Source organism: Mirounga leonina, unplaced genomic scaffold (genome assembly GCF_011800145.1).
Source record: "Mirounga leonina isolate KUSES-001 unplaced genomic scaffold, KU_Mleo_1.0 Mir_114, whole genome shotgun sequence".
NCBI classification, from domain to species: domain Eukaryota; kingdom Metazoa; phylum Chordata; class Mammalia; order Carnivora; family Phocidae; genus Mirounga; species Mirounga leonina.
Window position 1 is genome coordinate 1,095,291 of NW_023270265.1, and position 19,170 is coordinate 1,114,460.

General features: G+C 38.1%; 1 protein-coding gene across 6 annotated transcripts in view; it reads right to left on the minus strand.

The window, feature by feature from the left end:
* The window catches only part of MICU1 (mitochondrial calcium uptake 1), a 229,590-nt gene that overhangs the window by 165,887 nt on the left and 44,533 nt on the right, over nt 1–19,170 (minus strand). For 5 of the 6 annotated variants that reach the window (XM_035021375.1, XM_035021351.1, XM_035021361.1 and 2 more), the window contains one exon: nt 15,143–15,304. In XM_035021375.1, the coding sequence (XP_034877266.1) occupies nt 15,143–15,303 (161 nt within the window). In that variant the 5' untranslated portion in view covers nt 15,304. Of the gene's footprint in view, nt 1–15,142; nt 15,305–17,349; nt 17,371–19,170 lie in introns of those variants that run through there. The other variant, XM_035021373.1, reaches the window with a different exon arrangement.

Here is a 19,170-nt window from a genome sequence, read left to right on the forward strand (position 1 = left end):
GCACTGAGTAACACAGAGAATTGCTGAATCACTATATTGTACACATGAAACTAATATAACACTGTATATAAATTATACTGGAATAATTATTAATTAATTAAAACTAATTTTTTTAAAAAAGAGACTAGATACTATTCTTTTAATTATCCAGAATTCCCAACCCAGTGCCTTACACAGACAAAGTATGCAATGTGTCTATGGCTGACTAAGGAACAAAAATCAAAGTCCTCATCTATACTGACCAGAAAAGGGATTAGAAAAATATACACTGGGATTAAAATACTGCAATATGAGAAAATTCTTAACGCATTCCTTTCACATGACTATTCAAAGAAGATATAAACCAATAGTTATTTCCTTTACTTGCAAATAATATTTTATGCATATTAACAAATGCAAAGAAGTATGTGAATTGTAAGCAAGAAAAATACTGTTGTTGTTTTTTTAAAGGTTAAGTCCTAAAAATAAACACATTTTTAAAAAGAAGAAACTAACTCACTTCTGAAGGGGCACATGCACCCCAATGTTTATAGCAGCAATGTCCACAACAGCAAAACTATAGAAAGAGCCTAGATGTTCATCAACAGATGAATGGATAAAGAAGATGTGGTGTATACACACACACACACACACACACACACACACACACACAGAGGAATATTATGCAGCCATCAAAAAAATGAAATCTTGCCATTTGCAAAGACGTGGATGAAACTAGAGGGTATTATGCTAAACGAAATAAGTCAATCAGAGAAAGACAATTATCATATGATCTCACTGATATGAGGAATTTGAGAAACAAGACAGAGGATCATAGGGGAAGGGAGGGAAAAATGAAACAAGATGAAACCAGAGAGGGAGACAAACCATCAGACTCTTAATCTCAGGAAACAAACTGAGGGTTGCTGGAGTGGAGGGGGGTGGGAGGGATGGGGTGGCTGGGTGATGGACACTGGGGAGGGTATGTGCTATGGTGAGCACTGTGAATTGTGTAAGACTGATGAATCACAGACCTGCACCCCTGAAATACATATTATATGTTAATAAAAAATAAAGAAATAAATAAAAAGAAACTAACTCATTGTAGATTTCCCCACCTGGTTCAAAAGCAATCTTTTGACCATAGCTCAAATTTCCTTTCAACCTTGACCCCAACTCATCAAGGTTGGATCATTTCCCTGTTTTATTTCCCTCTGAAGAGTTTGTGGAACCAAATGATAAGGGGCTGGTAAAATAGAGACCTAAGGTATTTATTCACAAAGAAAGGAGACAGCATTCATTCATTTCTTCATTCAAATGCTGTAGGAGCTCCACTAGTTGCTAAGGTAAGTATAAATAAGACTATCTCTGTCCTCAAGAGAGTCACAGTAAATAGGGAAAACAGATAAGTCAAATGATAAAGAACACATAAGGACAGAGAATAGGGTCAGGAAAAGCCTCCTAGAAAGGGCGACTCATAACCTGATTTCTCAAAAACCTAATGTTCTAGAAAAGAAAATCTACAGACATTCAATATCATCTGGTATAACAGAAACACTCTAACCACACGGTTTTATTCAGTTCAATTAATTAAACAGCATTCATAACTTCTTCTGAAAAACTTACAGGTTGATATCCCTGATAATCTGAATGCTGCTCATGTGTAGTAGGTAGGTTACACCCTATTACATCCTTGCAACTTTTACCACCTTAGGAGTTGCACACTTCCAAGAGTGGTAATGATATAAAAATACAGTGATTTAAACATTATCAAACTGATGACATATAATGCTGTACAGAAAGAAGACTTCTGTGTTCAACTACAATGGAGTAACTACACAAGACTTGCCTTCCCAGAGTAAGGAAAAATACAGAAAGTTTAACAAAATATATAACACATTTTCAGATACTGAACAATAGACAGCAACTCTCTGAAAAAATTAGGCCTATAACTGTCCTGAAGTTCTATTTGGAGACATTTTCCAGACATTTTCCAGATCAGGAGCAGGATCCCAAGCAATGTAGAGTGACCATCCTAAGTTGAGAAGACAGAGATCACAGTTTGGAGAGGCTGAGGTGGCAGGAATTGGTGGGGAAGAGGACCGGAGAGGAGGAAGTTACAAAAAGACAAAGTTCCGTGAACCTAATGGGATCTCCCTTAAGTTAATATTAAGTAGTACATTCTTATGATTAAAGTATCCAATGTTGGGCAAAGAACAATTACCAAAGAGCTATTGGCCAAATAATTTCCGGAACTCACAAGCAGGAAATGTTCAAGCTGTGAAAAATCATTGAACACTCAAGGCATTTAGCAAACACAACAGACGGGCCATGTCTTATTAGTAGGGCTAAATTAGCCCTAGAGCAAAGGATACTCTATCTAAAGCATGCTGACAAAACAAAAACAAAACACTTTAAAAACAAGCTCTGGATGATCAGATTCTTCAATAACTGCCTGCCAATACAAAAATCAATATACTTTTAAAGGAAAACAAAAAAATCCAGACCCTCAAAAATGTTAACATACACAATGAAAAATATCTAATGAAGTAATTATTAGATGTCAGCAAGGTGGCAGAATAGGATGTCACAGGCTTTGTCCACCACAGAAACACTGATTTAACAACAATGTACAGATCAAAATACCTTTATGAGATTCCCCAAATACAGTTAAGAAGTTGCAGTACACCAGGAAAGACACAATGCCAAAAACAGACACAATGAAATAGGTAAGAAGAACAATTTCATTTTACCCATGTCAGCCCCTCCCCCCCAGCAGGCACAGCTCAGCATCTCCTACAGGGAGGAATGAGAATGGAAGGGTGTTCAACATTCTAACTATTCAGAGGGCTGCTCCAGGGACTGGCTTCTGTTCACCTCACTTGGAGTGCTGACCGAAGGTGGCATAGTTTGCATTCCTGAGGGTGGATAAGAAAAAAGAAAAGTGGGAGGTGGTTTGTGGCGTTGGCACAGCTTGGCACAATTAGGAAAAGATGCAAAACATGTCTTCTCCCTCAGGAGGGAGGGCAAGAAGTGGAAGGTGTGTCTGGTGTTCTAGTTTTTCAGAAGGCTGCCTGAAAGACTGGTATGTGCCTCACCTGACTTGAGGTGGGAATGGGAAGGTGGCATACTTTGCCTGCCCGGAAGCTGATGAGAAGAGACAGTAGGTGGCTTGCGCTAGAGAACTTGCAGTGCTGCAGATAAACACCAGAGGGAACAAGAGATGAAAAGCTCTTGAAACAGAAATCGGCAAGCTTCTGTAATTGAGAATGCCTACACAGACCCAGAGAAGCTGTAACCTCTCCCAAAAAAGCTTCAGAGGCACCAGAATCTGTAACTGGGCTGATTCTGAGGGTCTTCCTCTGTATGAAGCCAGTCTATAAAGACTGTGATATGTGGCTGATTCTCAAAAATGTGACTGTTAACATAAAGTTGCAAGATATATGAAGAAAGAGAAATGTGGCCCAAACAGAACAAAATAAGCTCCAGAAACGGATCCTAAAGAAATAGAAATATTTATTACTTGAAAAAAGAATTCAAAATACCCATCATAAAGATGCTCTATAAGCTCAAAAAAGCACTGCATTAAAAAAATTACTACCAATAGAGATTTTTTTAAAAAAAGCAAATTCTGGAGCTGATGAGTGCAATTACAGAGCTGAAAAATTCACTAGGGTGGCTCAAAAGCAGACTTGATGAAGCAGAATATAAACTCAAAGGTAAATTCAAAGATAGATCATTTGACATTATCCAGTCAGAGGAACAAAACACAAAAGAAAAAGCCTAAGGGACTTATGGAAAACCACTACATGCCTGAAGGAGAAGGAAGAGAAAGAAAGGGGTAAAAAGTTCATTTAAAGAAAATATGGCAAAAAACTTGAAAACTCAAATTTGGGGAAGTTAATGGACATCAAGACTGAAGAAGTTCAAGAGACTTCTGAGAGGAGGAACCCAAAGAAATCCACACTAAGACACATTATAATCAAATTGCCAAAAGTCAAAGACTAAGGGAGAATTTTTAAAGCAGCAGGAGAAAAGTGACTCATCATGTACAAGGGGAACCCATAAAACTATAAGACCTTGTAGGCCATAAAGAAATAGGATGAAATATGGAAAGTGCTGAAAGAAAAAATTGCCAACCAAACATACTATATTTGGTAAAACTGTTCTTTAGAAATGAAGGAGAAAGAAAGATGTTCCCAGATAAACAATGCTGAAGAAGTTCACACCACTAAACCTGCATTACCAAAAAAAAAAAAAAAAAAAAAAAGAAAGCTAAAGGGAGTCCTTCAAATTAAAATAAACTATACTGCAACATGAAAGCAGATAAAGTATAAAGCTCACTGGTGAAGGCAAATATATACACAAATACGGAATACAGTTGTCCTATAATGATGATGTGTCGATCTCTTTAAATTCTGTAACAGAAGATCAAAGATCAAATATTAAAAAAAACCATCTTGGGGCGCCTGGGTGGCTCAGTCGTTAAGCGTGTGCCTTCAGCTCAGGTCATGATCCCGGGGTCCTGGGATCGAGCCCCGCATCGGGCTCCCTGCTCGGCGGGAAGCCTGCTTCTCCCTCTCCCACTCCCCCTGCTTGTGTTCCCTCTCTCACTGTGTCTCTCTCTGTCAAATAAATAAAATCTTTAAAAAATAAAATAAAATAAAAAATAAAATTTAAAAAAATAAAAAAAACCCACCTTAACTAAAAAACATGTTAATGGATACACAATATAAAAGATGTAACTTGTGATATCAGTACCATAAAAAGTGAGAAAGGAAGGAATAAAAGTACAGAATATTTGTATGTGACTGAAGTTATCTTGTTTTGTACTTTTAAAAATAACACATTTTGGGGGCGCCTAGGTGGTTCAGTTGGTTTAGCGTCTGCCTTCAGTTCAGGTCATGATCCTGGGGTCCTGGTCCCCACATCAGGCTCCCTGCTCAGGGAGGAGTCTGTTCTCCCCTACCCTCTGCCTTTCCCCCTGCTCGTGCTCACTCACTCTCTCAAATAATTAAAATCTTAAAAAAAAAAAAAAAACCACACATTTTTTTAGTTTATCCTTACTTTTTATACTGGCCATCAACTAGAAGAGTCCACAAATTAGTAAGGTCTTTTCCAGAAGATCTTTGCAAGCTTTGCAGACTCATTTCTATAATTATGATTATAATTAGTTTCTTTACCCTTACCTGAAAATATATTTTACATAAAAGCGTATTTTCAAAGCAGTTTTTTGAGATATAACTGATGATAACATTTTATAAGTTTAAAGTGTACAATGTATTAATTTGATACACTTATGTGTATCAATCTGACTGCCACCATTGCAGTAGCTAAAACCTCTATTACATCACACAATTATCACATTTTTTGAGTGAGAACATTTAAAATCTATCTAGTCTCTTAGCAATTTTCAAGTATACAATACTGTATTATTAACTATAATCACAATGCTGTGCATTGGACCCGAGAACATATTTATATTCTGACTGCAGTTTGTACTCTGACCAACAACTCCCCAGTTCCCCAACCACCAGCCTCTGGTAATCACCATTTTAATGCCCGTTTCTATGAGTTCAAGTTTTTGAGATTTTACATATAAGGGATACCATACAGTTTATCTTTCTGTGTCTGATTTATCTCAGTAGCAGAATGCCCTCCAGGCCCATCAATGTAGATGCAAATGGCAGGACTTCCTTCTTTCCATAGCTGAATAATATTTATGAGTTGTGTGTGTATGTGTGTGCATACAGCACATCACCTTTATGCATTCATCTGTTGAAGGACACTTACGTCATCTCCATATCTTGGCTATTGTGAATAATGCTGAATTAAATATGGGAATGCAGATATCAACTTCAAGATCCTGTTCTCATTTCCTTGGGATATGTATCCAAGAAGTAGGAATGGTGGGTAATATTTCCTGAAAAACCTCAATGTTGTTTTCCATAGTGGTTGCATCAGTTTACATTCCCATCAATAGTGCACAAGGATTCCTAGTTCTCCACATCTATACCAATTGTTCGGCCTTATCATTTTGAGAATAACCATTCTAATAGCTATGAAGTGATATCTCTTTGTGGTTTTGATTTGCATTTCCCTGATGATTAGTGATGTTGAGCACCTTTTCATGCACCTGTTGGCCATCTCCATGTCTTCTTTGGAAAAACGTCTATTCAGGTCCTCTGTTTTTTAATCAGATCATCTGTTTTTTTACATTTAACTTAATGTACTCCCACTTCCTGATTTTGCTTTGGTTGCTTGTCCTTTTGTTACCCAAAAAATAGTTCCCAAACCAATGTCATTCATACAACTTCTGAGTTGTATGAATTATTTATATATTTTGGATATTAAGCTCTTAACTGACATATGGTATGCAAATATTTTCTCCCATTCCATAAGTTGCCCTTTTGTTTTGTTCACTGTTTCCTTTGCTGTGCACAAGCTTTTTAACTTAATGTAGTCCCACTTGCTGATTTTGCTTTTGTTGCTTGTCCTTTTGTTATCCAAAAAACAGTCCCAAGACCAATGTCAAGGAGCTTTTCCCCTAAGTTTTATTTTCTTTTTTTCCCCCACTAAGTTTTCTTCTAGGAGTTTGCAATTTGGGGTCTTATGTTAAAGTATTTAATCCATCTGAATTATTTTTTATAAATGGGGTAAGATAGAGGTTGAATTTCCTTCTTCTGCAGTGGTTACCCACTTTTCCCAATACTATTTATTGAAGAGACTATCATTTTCCCATTGAGAATTCTTGGCTCCCTGTCAAATATTAATTGACCACATATGCAGGAGTTTATTTCTGGGATCTCTAGTCTATTCTATTGGCCTATGTGTGTTTTTATGCCAGTATCACACTGTTTTCATTAATATAGCTCTGTCATACAGTTTGAAATCAGGACGTACGATTTGCTCCCTTCAGCTTTGCTCTTCTTTCTCAGGACTGCTTTAGCTATTCATGGTCTTTTGTGTTCTATACATATTTTAGGACTTTCCCCCCTATTTCTGTGAAAAATGCATTGGAATTCTGATAGGGATTACAATAAATGTGTAAACTGCTTTGAGTAGTATGGACATTTTAACAATATTAACTTTTCAATCCATTAACACAGAGTGTCTTCCCATTTATTTGTATCTTCTTCAATTTTGTTTATCAGTATGTTATGGTGCTCAGTGTATGTGTCTTTCACTTACTGGGTAAATTTATTAATAGGTATTTTATTCTTTTTGATGCAACTGTAAATGGAATTGTTTTATTTCTTTTCCAGATTGTTCACTGTTAGAGTATACAGAAATGCAATAAATTTTTGTATATTCAGTTTGTAACTTTACTGAATTTATTAGTTTTAATAGTTACTTTGGTGGAGTGTTTAGGGTTTCTATTTATAATATGTCATGTGCAAATAGAAAGTTTTACTTCTTCCTCTCTGATTTTGATGCCTTTTATTTCTTTTTCTTGCCTAAGTGCTCTGGTTAGGACTTCCAATACTATGTTGAATAAGAGTGGCAAGGGTGAGCATTCTTGTGTTTTTCCTCATCTTAGAGGGAAAGCTTTCAGTTTTCTACCACTGAGTATGATATTACATATGGGATTGTCATATATGGTTTTTATTATATTGGAGTATATTCCCTCTATACCCATAGGATATAGAGAAATTGGAACTCCTATGCACTGTTAGAGGGAAAGTAAAATGGTGCAGCTGCTACGGAAAAAAAGTATAAAGATTCCTCAAAAATTTAAAAAGAGGACTATTATGAGATCCAACAATACCACTTCTGGGCATGTAGCCCCAAAAAGTGAAAGCAGGAACTTGAACAAATACTTATACAGCAGCATTATTCACAATAGCCAAAAGGTAGTAGGAACTCAGATGTCCATCAACAGATGAACTGATAAACAAAACATGGTATCCACAGTGCTATGGCTTGAATGTGTCCCCCCAAAATTCATATGTTAAAAACCTAACACCCAAGGTGACGGTATCAGAAAGTGGTGCCTTTAGGAGGTGATTAGGTCATGAGGGCTCTATCCTCATGGGATTAGTGCGCTTATTTAAAAAAAAAAAAAGGCTAAGCTCCCCTGCACCCTTCTGCCATGAAGAGTTACAGTGGCAAGAAAGCCATTAGTAAGCTGATGCTTACCACACACTGAATCTGCCAACGCCGTGATTTTGGACTTCTAAGCCTCCAGAACTATAAGAAATGTTTGTTTGTAAGCTCCTCAGTTTGTGGTATTTCTGTTACAACAGTCCAGATGGACTACACGCATAGAATGGAATATTATTCAGCCTTTAAAAAAAAAAGGAAATTCTGACATATGCTACAATATGGATGAAACTTGAGGACATTACACTAAATATGCAAAATATAAAAGGACAAATACTGTATGATTCCAGTTATATGAGGTACATATTGGCCTGTAATTTTCTTTTTCTGTAGGGTCTTTTGTTTTGCTATCAGGGAAGTGATGGCCTCATAGAATAAATTCGGAAGTGTTCCTTCCTCTTCAATTTTTGGAATAGTTTGAGAAGGACCGGTATTAACTCTTCTTTGAATGTTTTGTAGAATTCACCTGTGATGCCATCTGGTCCTAGACTTTGGTTTCTTGGGAGGTTTTATTATTATTATAATTAGTGATTCAATTTCATTACCAGTAATCGTTCTTTCAGATGTTCTATTTTTTCCTGATTCAGTCTTGGAATAATTTTTGTTTCTAAGAATTTATCTAGTATTTCCTCTAGGTTGTCCAAGTTGTTGGCATGTAATTTTTCATAGTAGTTTCTTGTAATATTTTGTATTTCCATGGTGTCAGCAGTAACTTCTTTCATTCCTGATGTTAAGTCCTCTCTTTTTCTTAATGAGTCTGCCTAAAGGTTTATCAATTTCATTTTTCTTTTTGAAGAACAACCTCTTATTTTCATTGATCTTTTCTATTGTTTTTTAGTCTCTAGTTTGTTTATTTCTGCTCTGATTTTCATTATTTCCTTCCTCTACCATTTTTGGACTTTGTTCTCCTTTTCTAGTTCTTTTATGTATAACGTTAGATTTGTTTGACATTTTTCTTGTTCCTTGGTATAGGCCTGTATCACTATAAACCTCTCAAAACTGCTTTTGCTGCATCCCAAAGATTTTGGAATGCTGTCTTTCCATTTTCATTTATCTTGAGGTATTTTTAAATTTCCTCTTTGATTTCTTCATTGATGCATTTGTTGTTTAGTAGCATGCTGTAGGCTCCATGCGTTTGTGTTTTTTCCATTTTTATTTTCTTGTAATTGATTTCTAGTTTCATATTGTTGTGATTGGAAAAGATGCTTAATGTGATTTCAATGTTAAATTATTGAGACTTGCTTTGTGTCCTAACATGTGATCTATTCTGGAGAATGTTCCATGTGCACTTGGAAAGAATGTACATTCTGCTGTTTTGGGATGGAATGTTCTGTATATACCTATTTAGTCCATCTGGTCTAATGTGTTGTTCAAAACCACTGTTACGGGCGCCTGGGTGGCTCAGTTGGTTAAGCGACTGCCTTCGGCTCAGGTCATGATCCCAGGGTCCTGGGATCGAGTCCCGCATCGGGCTCCTTGATCTGTGGGGAGCCTGCTTCTCCCTCTCCCACTCCCCCCGCTTGTGTTCCCTCTCTCGCTGTGTCTCTCTGTCAAATAAATAAATAAAATCTTTAAAAAAAAAAAAAAAAAACCACTGTTCCCTTACTGATTTTATCTAGAGAGTCTCTGCAGTGATGTATGTGTGGTGTTAAAGTCCTGTGTTGGATACACAGGTATTTGCAACCTTTATAACCTCTTGTTGGATTGATCCGGTTATCATTATCTAATGTCCTTCCTTGTCTTTTATTACAATCTTTGTTTTAAAGTCTATTTTGTCTAAGTATTGCTACCCTAGCTTTTCTTTTTCCACTTTCATTTGCACAGAACACCTTTTTCCAACCTTTACTTTCAATTTGTATGTGTCTTTAGATCTGAAGTGAGACTCCTCTAGGCAGCATATAGATGAATCCATTCAATCCCCCCATGTCTTTGTTTTTAAAGATTTTATTTATTTGACAGAGAGAGACACAGTGAGAGAGGGAACACAAGCAGGGGGAGTGGGAGAGGGAGAAGCAGGCTTCCTGCTGAGCAGGGAGCCCGATGCGGGGCTCGATCCCAGGACCCTGGGATCATGACCTGAGCCGAAGGCAGACGCTTAACGACTGAGCCACCCAGGCGCCCCCTCCATGTCTTTTGATTGGAGCATTTAACCCATTTACATGTAAAGTAATTATTGATAGGTACACACTTACTGCGATTCTGTTTTCTGGGTGCTTTTGTGGTTCTTCTCTTGCTCTCTTCCCTTGTGATTTGATGACTTTCTTTAGTGTGATGCTTGGATTCTTTTTATTTTTTGTGTATCTATCATAGGTTTTTGGGTTGTGGTTACATTATTATGAGGTTCATATATATAGCAGTCTATTTTAAGTTGCTGGTTGTTTAAGGTCCAATACATTCTAAAAGCCTTCCCAACAACAGGCAGCCTATGTAGGCTGCAGGCACCCTTTTATTGTGACTGGGCTGCAACTGCTGTGGTTGCACTGGTGGATGAGGCTGACCCCAGCCTAGCAGGCTTAGAGGCCAGGCTGTAGCTGCTGTGGGTGTCTAGCAGGTGGGGCCAGCACCTGGTGTGGCTATCTGCAAGGCCTGGCTGCAACTGTTACGGGTGTGCTCATGGGCAGGGCTGACCCCCCAACTCTCCCAAGGAGTCGCTTTGGAGGGACACCGGTCCTCACTGAGACTGCCTATCAGGTGAGGCAAAGGAGGAGCTGCCTTGGAGGAGTACCTGCCATGACAGGTCGGTCCACAGGGAAGCGCCAGGGCAGGGTAAGCAGTGCCAGCAATGTAAATGGAGAGTGTCAGAACCGGCACCTTCACTGGGCCAGCTAGGCTGAAGGAAGGCAAAAGACATGGTGGCTGCTAGCAGTTCCATTCCTGGAAAAAGTTCCTACAGAACCCTGCCCTTCTGACACAAGCCCTACAATTAGTAAATAAACCCTCATATATGGCCTAGGTGCTTTTGAAACTGCTTCTAATATGCTGGATCTCAGAGTGAATGAGACTGTCGATGGGCCTTTTAAGAACAGTTTTGGTTTCCTATGGTCTTTCACCTCTCCTAGAGTTAAGCCCTGCTGATTTTCAAAGCCAGACAAAATGGAGGCTTGTCTTTCCGGTGCAGGGGTGGTGCAGGGAGTGCCCAATGCAGGGCTTGAATCCCTTGCTCCTCAGGAAGGACCTCCACACCTGTTATGCCTTCTGTTTGTGAGTCACTGGCAAGTCCTTTTCAAATTGTTTGAAAAGTTTGTTTCTGTTTGTTGCTGTTTTTTTTCTGGGTCTCAGGGCAAGCGAGACTGCACGTGAGCCCTCTGAGAAGGGTATCTCAGTTTCCTATAGAATTTTCTGGATGTCAAACCCATTGGTTTTGCAAGACAGATACTCTCAGGCTTGTCTCTTCAGTGCAGATTCCAGGTGCCAGGGTGCCCAATGTGGGGCACCAACTCCTCCCTCCTCTGGGAGAAGCACTGCCTGGTGAAATTCCCTCTCTATTGAAATGTTGCCACTCAGGGGGTGGGGTTTTTTGTAGGACTGTGTCTCTCTCTGCTTCTCCTACCCATCTTGATGTGGTCTTTATATTCTCTGTTGTGGAGAGCAGTTCCTATAGTTTTCAGATCTTTTGCAGAGGGAAATTATCCATATGTAGCCACAGATTTGGTATGTTTAAGGAAGTGCGTAAGTTCAGGATTTTCCTATGCTGCCATCTTTTCAGATCCTCCAATTAACGATATTTTCTAAAATATTTTCTAAATGGTACTTGTATTTTTTTTTTTTTTAATTTTAAGTAATCTCTACACCCAATGTGGGGCTAGAACTCACAACCCTGAGATCAAGAGTCACATGCTTGGCGCACCTGGGTGGCTCAGTTGGTTACAGGTACTAGAATAGTCAAATTCATAAAGTGAGAAAGCAGAATATCCATGGATAGGGGGAGAAGTGACTGAGGGGTTACTGTTTAATGGGTCCAGAGTTTCAGTTTGAGATGATGAAAAAATTCTAGAGATGAATGTGGTGATGGTCACACAACACTGTGAATGTAGTTAATGTTAATAACTTAAAAAATGGTTAAAATGGTAAATCTGATACTACATATACCTTACCACAATAAAAAAAAAAGAATACTAGAATATAATGAGGATACCATGCTGAAAAAAGCCAAAACAAAACAAAATCAAAACTGAAGACAATAGAATGACAGCCTTAAAGTGCCAGAAAGAAAACAGTCAACCTAGAATTCTATATCCAGTGAAAATATCCTTCAAAAGTGAAGGCAAAATAAAGACATTTCCAGACAAAAGCTGATAGAATCTATCTCCAGCAGATAAGAACCCCTAGTGAAGGAATTACTTAAGGCTGTAGAAGAATGATATTAGATAGATTATATAGCCAGTTTAAACCCACATACTCAGACTTCAAACCTTCAATCCTTACCACTATATCTCAGTATCTTTCTTGAGACTGAGGAAGTAAAAAAAAAAAGTAAAATGACAAATGGTCCTTCTCTAACAGTATTGTAATATGGTTTCTGAGGATCATAATTTATGTTAATGGATTTAAGTAGTATATCTGGTCTATACACATACCTAATTATATATCCCAGAACATACTCACTTTGAAGGCAAACATTCCAAATTGTATTCTTTGTTATTTACCTATATGATTCAAAACTACATTATTGTATTATATTATTTTTTGTTCAGGTACAGGGGTTGGGGATGGAAAAAAAATTTTTTTTCTTTACTTCTATATTAGTTTTTGGATCATATTCTTTGTAATTTAAATTTATGAATTTTAAAGTTTTAAAATTTAAAGTTCATAAATTTAAAAATTTTTAAGTTTAATAGTATATCCTGCCCCCTTTCAAAAAGAGCTTTAAATCTCGCTTCTTAGGAAAACATTTTATTTCTGCTCATTTCAAGATTTTTTAAAAGAGGATGGAAAAAAGATATAAAATTAAATGGCAAACTCTATGCCTGCATTCTCTGACAAGATAATTCACAACCATTTTAGAGAGTTTTTGCTATTGATCTTGAGTTTTATTTTTTATTTCAAAATTTGAGAATAATTATAGTTATCTCATTATAACTTCTTAAACAGCACAGCAAAGGCACAAACCTAACAATCTTTGAGCACTAAAATCTTGGCACTTGGTATATTTATGATTTTGAAACATTCATGAAATTAGAATCTGTGATAAAAGCATATACATTAGAAGAAGCCTCATATTGGGAACATACTGTCAATATGTAGATTTTCTGCTTTTGGATGTTTTGGGGTTTAAAAGTTACAACAAACATAGGAATGTTTCCTTTATATAACACTCCTAATTATCTTCTTATTCTTTTCCTGGGAGTAATATTACATAAAAACTTCATAAATTAATAAAAGTAAAATAACCTAATCTTGTTCATCAGCATTTACTGAGTAGTATAAACAAAGTGACTCAGAGAAAGAGTTTACTACTCTTCTTAAACATTCAAATCATCAAACAACTTCTCAATTTCTTCAGGTACCGCTGTTGTCATCTTTGATTTCAGACTAAGCCAAAGACAATGCTAAATGCACCTGCATGGGGTCCTCTAATTCTGTTGTAGGAAAGCATCCCTGAAGAAATTACTAAGCATTTACTATTTATCACAGTGAAAGGACAAAGGGTGCATTTCCTATTCCTCCTTTCCTTCTTTTGCCTATCTTCCTCCTTCTGTCTGTGTCCCACAGTCTATATCTTTCTGTCTCTCTTCCTGTCCATTTTACCTGGAAATTTTTCTAAACTCACGCACTCCTTTCTAAGATTCCAGTACCCCCATCATCATCTCAAACTAGTATTAGTGTCAGTAGCTTCTTCCCATTCCAGTTTATTCTTCTGTTGTCGCTGTATTAATCTCTCCTCAAACTTGTCTGTGATCAGTCTCTTGCTTCAAAACCTCTTAACTCATCATTGCCTAGAGATTAAAATTGCAACTTCTTGGCATGGCATATAGGATCTTTTATATCACAACTCCAACTTTTCTTGGAAACCCAGTCTTTTCTGCTAGTACTCTATCTCCTTTCTTCACTTCTCATCTTCATATTATATCCAATAATAATAGTTAACATTTATTGATAGCTTACTATGTGCCAAGTACTTTTTCCATAAATGATTTTTATTTACAAAGTTAAGTGCCAGGCACTTTTTTAAGCATTTAACATATAAACTTGGGACACCTGGCTGGCTCAGTTGGTAGAATGTGCAATTCTTGATCTGAGAATCGTGAAATGAAGAGCCCACTTTAAAATTAAATAAAGCAAAATGCTTTTTTTAAAAAACCCCTGGGGCGCCTGGGTGGCTCAGATGGTTAAGCATCTGCCATCAGCTCAGGTCGTGATCCCAGGGTCCTGGGATCGAGCCCCGCATCAGGCTCCCTGCTTGGGGGGGAGCCTGCTTCTCCCTCTCCTTCTACTGCTCCCCCTGCTTGTGCTTTCTCGTGCTGTCAAAAAATAAAATCTTTTAAAAATAAAAATAAATAAATAAAAATTGAAAACCCAATAACTCATTTAATCTTCGTAACTACCCTCTGAGATAGGTGTTATCATTATCCCCATTTTACTGTTTATTGACAGAAAGTAGATCAGTGGTTGCTTAGGGTTGGCAGGGATGGATAAAGCAGGATATAACTGCTAAATGGCACGGAGTTTCTTTATGGAGTGATGGAAATTTTTGGAAACAGATAGTGGCGATGGCTGCACAACTTTGTAAATATACTGAAAACCAGTGAATTGTACATGCTAAATTGGTAAATTATTAAATTTATTCACTTACTATTATATATTATTTATTTATTTAAATAGCTCAGCAGAGGAGACAGACAGACCTTGAAGCAGAATATTTCCTATTTGTTGCTTTGACACAATAGCTGAATTCTTTGAAACATCTTATCTCATAGGCACATATTATCAATGCCAAATGATTTGGGCAAGAAATTTTGGTACAAAGTTATGCCAGAAATCAATGTAATCCTTTGAGATAACAGAGACTACTGGAAAAATGAAAGCACGTGCAGCAAGAGGATCCTCAGCTAACACTCGCCTCTTCCACAGGAGACCGGTACTTGCAGTTACTGCAGATGCTCCCAGGAAAGCCACCATCATTAGTCGTCGCCTCATCTGGGTGGGCTGTGATCCTCCATGGTAACATCGAGAGCCCACAGCCAGTTCTGCCAGTGCAGACAGGGAGTTAAGACGAAACATTCTGTGGATAAAAAGTAAAAACGTTACTCCTAACTAGCTGTAGCAACAACGATGATGAAATGATGATGATGACAGTATCAACGTCGCCAACAAACATTACGGACTTACTCAGTGGCAGACACTAAACACTTTGCAATACCATATAGTATCCAACTTAATCCTCAGAACAACTGTACGAAAAAAATACTACTTATAAACCTGATATATCAAAGTACAATTAGAAGACGAAAAACACATGATAACTTGAACAGGAAAAGTTTAAGTAAAGCATTATTAATTATAACAGGGGTAAAATACTAAGGGTTAAAGAGATAACAGATGTAGGGAGCAGCTACTATTTCAAAGGCTGATGCAGAACAATAGGAGAGGAATAAATATGTAACGGGGCCACTCTCAACAGGGCTGAGCTACAGGCCCGTGGTGAGGACACGGCCATGGATATCTGAGAAATTTACTAAAGTGCCAGGCCAGTCATCTAGTAGAATTCAACATTCCAGTGGAACTCAGGAAAGTATCCATGGGGAGATGTCAGAGTATGGAACTCCCTGGGAAACTGCACTTGGGAGTACTACTGCTAAAACTACCTACGGGTTGAGAGTCCCAGGGTGTCCCACACACTGCTGGCCACTGTGTGCTACAGTGCATACAAGAATCAGGAAGACAAACTTCTTCCTTCTTTAGTCTCCCTCTAGCCCTTCTACTGACAAACCTTAACAAAAGGTGGCAAGAGAGAAATTTCCAGTATCACAAAAAGGACATTGAAGGAGGAATTTAGAATTGCAAAGCAACAGATTTATAAGTGGCACAAACCATTTTGAAGATGTGGGAACTGAGACACAGTGACTTGCTCTAGAGTATGCAGCTAGAAGTAGATCCAGAATCTAAAATAAATGGACTAACATGAGAACCCAGGTTCTGGACAGGTTCTAGGACACTTTGCTGCCCCCCCTACCTTGTGATGATACTGTTTTTGTTAAAGTAATTTAAGTTTTAATTAAGTAATTTAAGTTTTAATTAAATCTTTTTCATTCCCAGGTCCTTGGAAGGGCTCCTACCCACTAAATTCTTTAGTTTCATACTTATAACTTCACCTGTTCCTCTCATTGTTGAACTCAGAAATATCTGTATTAGCTCATACTATCGTTCAAAAAACATTCACTCTCCCATCCCCCATCCCATAGGCAAATACAATTTTCCACACTCTTTATTTTGGATATGTATCTTGCCATTGACCTTGCTTTGACCAACAGAATGTGGGCCAGTTCCATAAAGCACTTTTAAGAAGTATTGCTATTAGCCTTCTTGTGCTCCTACACTCTATGAAGAGAAGATCATGTCCAGGATAGACATGATCCTTCAACCTGGGTTCAATAACGAACATATCTCAGGCTGGAGCCAGGCACTGTGAAGATCAGCTGAGCCAGCTGAGCACAACCAACCTACAGAATGCTAGTGAGAAATAAATGTTTATGATTATAAGCCACTAAAATCGGGGGTTGTTTACTGCCACAGCAAAAGCTAACTAATTCAGCATATAAGAGAATTACTGGGAAGTTCTCATTCAACAAAAATGTTTTGTTTTGTTTTTAAATATTTTATTTATTTATTTGACAAAGAAAGAGACAGCTAGAGAGGGAACACAAGCGAGGGGAGTGGGAGAGGGAGAAGCAGGCTTCCCACTGAGCAGGGAGCCTGATGCAGGGCTCGATCATGACCTGAGCCGAAGGCAGACGCTTAACGACTGAGCCACCCAGGCGCCCCTCAACAAAAATGTTCTAAGTTCATACTATTCAGCCCTATGTAAGACCTAAAAAGTCAAAAAGAATTTTACATTCTAATTAGCCAAGATATACATGAAACATTTTCAAATGATACGTTTCTAAGCTGGTATCCTGAAGAAGTATAAAAATATTAGGGTATAGATATTAGAGAATTAAAAAAACGTTTAAACACCAGGGTAAGACTAGGTCAGCAAAGGCTTTTGTTTAGTTCTGAGACTCAGAATGGTATAAAATTTTGATCAACTCAAAGAAATTTCATGGATACCCCAAATGACAGGATCAGTTCTGGCACCTCTATAAAGAGAATTGATAGAAAATGATTTTTTCCTCTAGCCAGTATCTTGAGGCCAGAGTATAGTCTTCATTCTTTTATTCCAGCAGGCAGACTGAAAGAGAAAGGGGCATTTCCTCCTGGTTATACGACTTTTTATAGTGGCAATTCATTCAAATCACATAAAGTATTCATTTTCCTCCCCTTTGATTGTCTCCAAGCACAGTTCACTGCTTCCTAATTTAAATTATCTTGGACTTTATACATATCTTCCATGGCAATTAATATATTTGTTCATATGTAAGTCTGCCTTCCCCACTTGGCCTTGCCAAAATTATTTTTTTCCTCATCATAAACATATGGTCTAGTATGGGGCCTGTTACATTATAGGTGTTTAAAACATTTAACTACATAATGTACTTTCACATGAAAGTAAAGGTACAAATCACACAGGTACTAGCTCCTAACATTTAAATATACTTCTAAGACCCAATATACTAAGAAAAGTATGTCTTTTACCACTTGGGTTCAAATCAAAGTTAGATTACTTAGCTGTCTCTTAAGATCATGGAGCCAGTTACTAACTCTTCTCTGGGACCTATACCTATAATCTCTTAAGTAAACCTTTCCCCTAGCCCTCTTCATTCAACCTAGGCCCAATTTCAAAGTTGGAGCTAAATCCTGCTCTTATGGACAAAGTGGGAAAATAATTATTTTTCTCTCCTGCTTCCTATGACCTAAGCTGCAGCAACACAATTCTTATACCCTTCTCCAGCCCCAGAAATCACTCATTTGGAAATTAGGTAGCTGTAGAGTTTTAACGGTTAATACTTTTATTTATTTATTTATTTATTTATTTATTTAAAGAGTTTATTTATTTGACAGAGAGAGACACAGCAAGAGAGGGAACACAAGCAGAAGGCAGAGGGAGAGGAAGAAGCAGACTCCCCACTGAGCAGGGAACCCGATGTGGGGCTCCATCCCAGGATCCCGGGATCATGATGTGAGCCGAAGGCAGACGCTTAACCACTGAGCCACCCAGGTGCCCGTAATACTTTTTTTAAAAAATATTTTATTTATTTGACAGAGAGAGAGGGAGAGAGCACAAGCAGGGGGAGCAGCAGGCAGAGGGAGAGGGAGAAGCAGGCTTCCTGCTGAGCAGGGAGTCAGACGCGGGGCTCGATCCCAGTACCCTGGGATTATGACCTGAGCCGAAGGCAGATCCTTAACCGACTGAGCCACCCAGGCACCACAATAAATACTTTTAATATACCTCAGAGCCATTAGAAAAATACAGGATGGAAAAATTCAGCTATCAATACGGAAAGTTTAAGCATTGCTACAAAAGAAATTAGTGTTGGGGCGCCTGGGTGGCTCAGTCGTTAAGCGTCTGCCTTCAGCTCAGGTCATGATCCTAGAGTCCTGGGATCGCGCACTGCATTAGGCTCCCTGCTCCGCGGGAAGCCTGCTTCTCCCTCTCCTACTCCCTCTGCTTGTGTTCCCTCTCTCGCTGTGTCTCTGTCAAATAAAATCTTTTTAAAAAAAAAAAAAAAGAAAGAAATTAGTGTCAATGAAGTATTAACTTGTATAAAGCAAAGGTGAGGAGGGTGTGTAAAAGTGAAGAAGATATGGAACAGTATAGAAAAAGCATTGTGAAAAAACTTTTTTAAAAAATTTATTTATTTGACAGAGAGAGCACAAGCAGGGGGAGAAGCAGGCTCCCCACAGAGCAAGGAGCCCGATCTGAAACTCAATCCCAGGACCCTAGGATCACGACATGAGCTGAAGGCAGATGCTTAATCAACTGAGCCACCC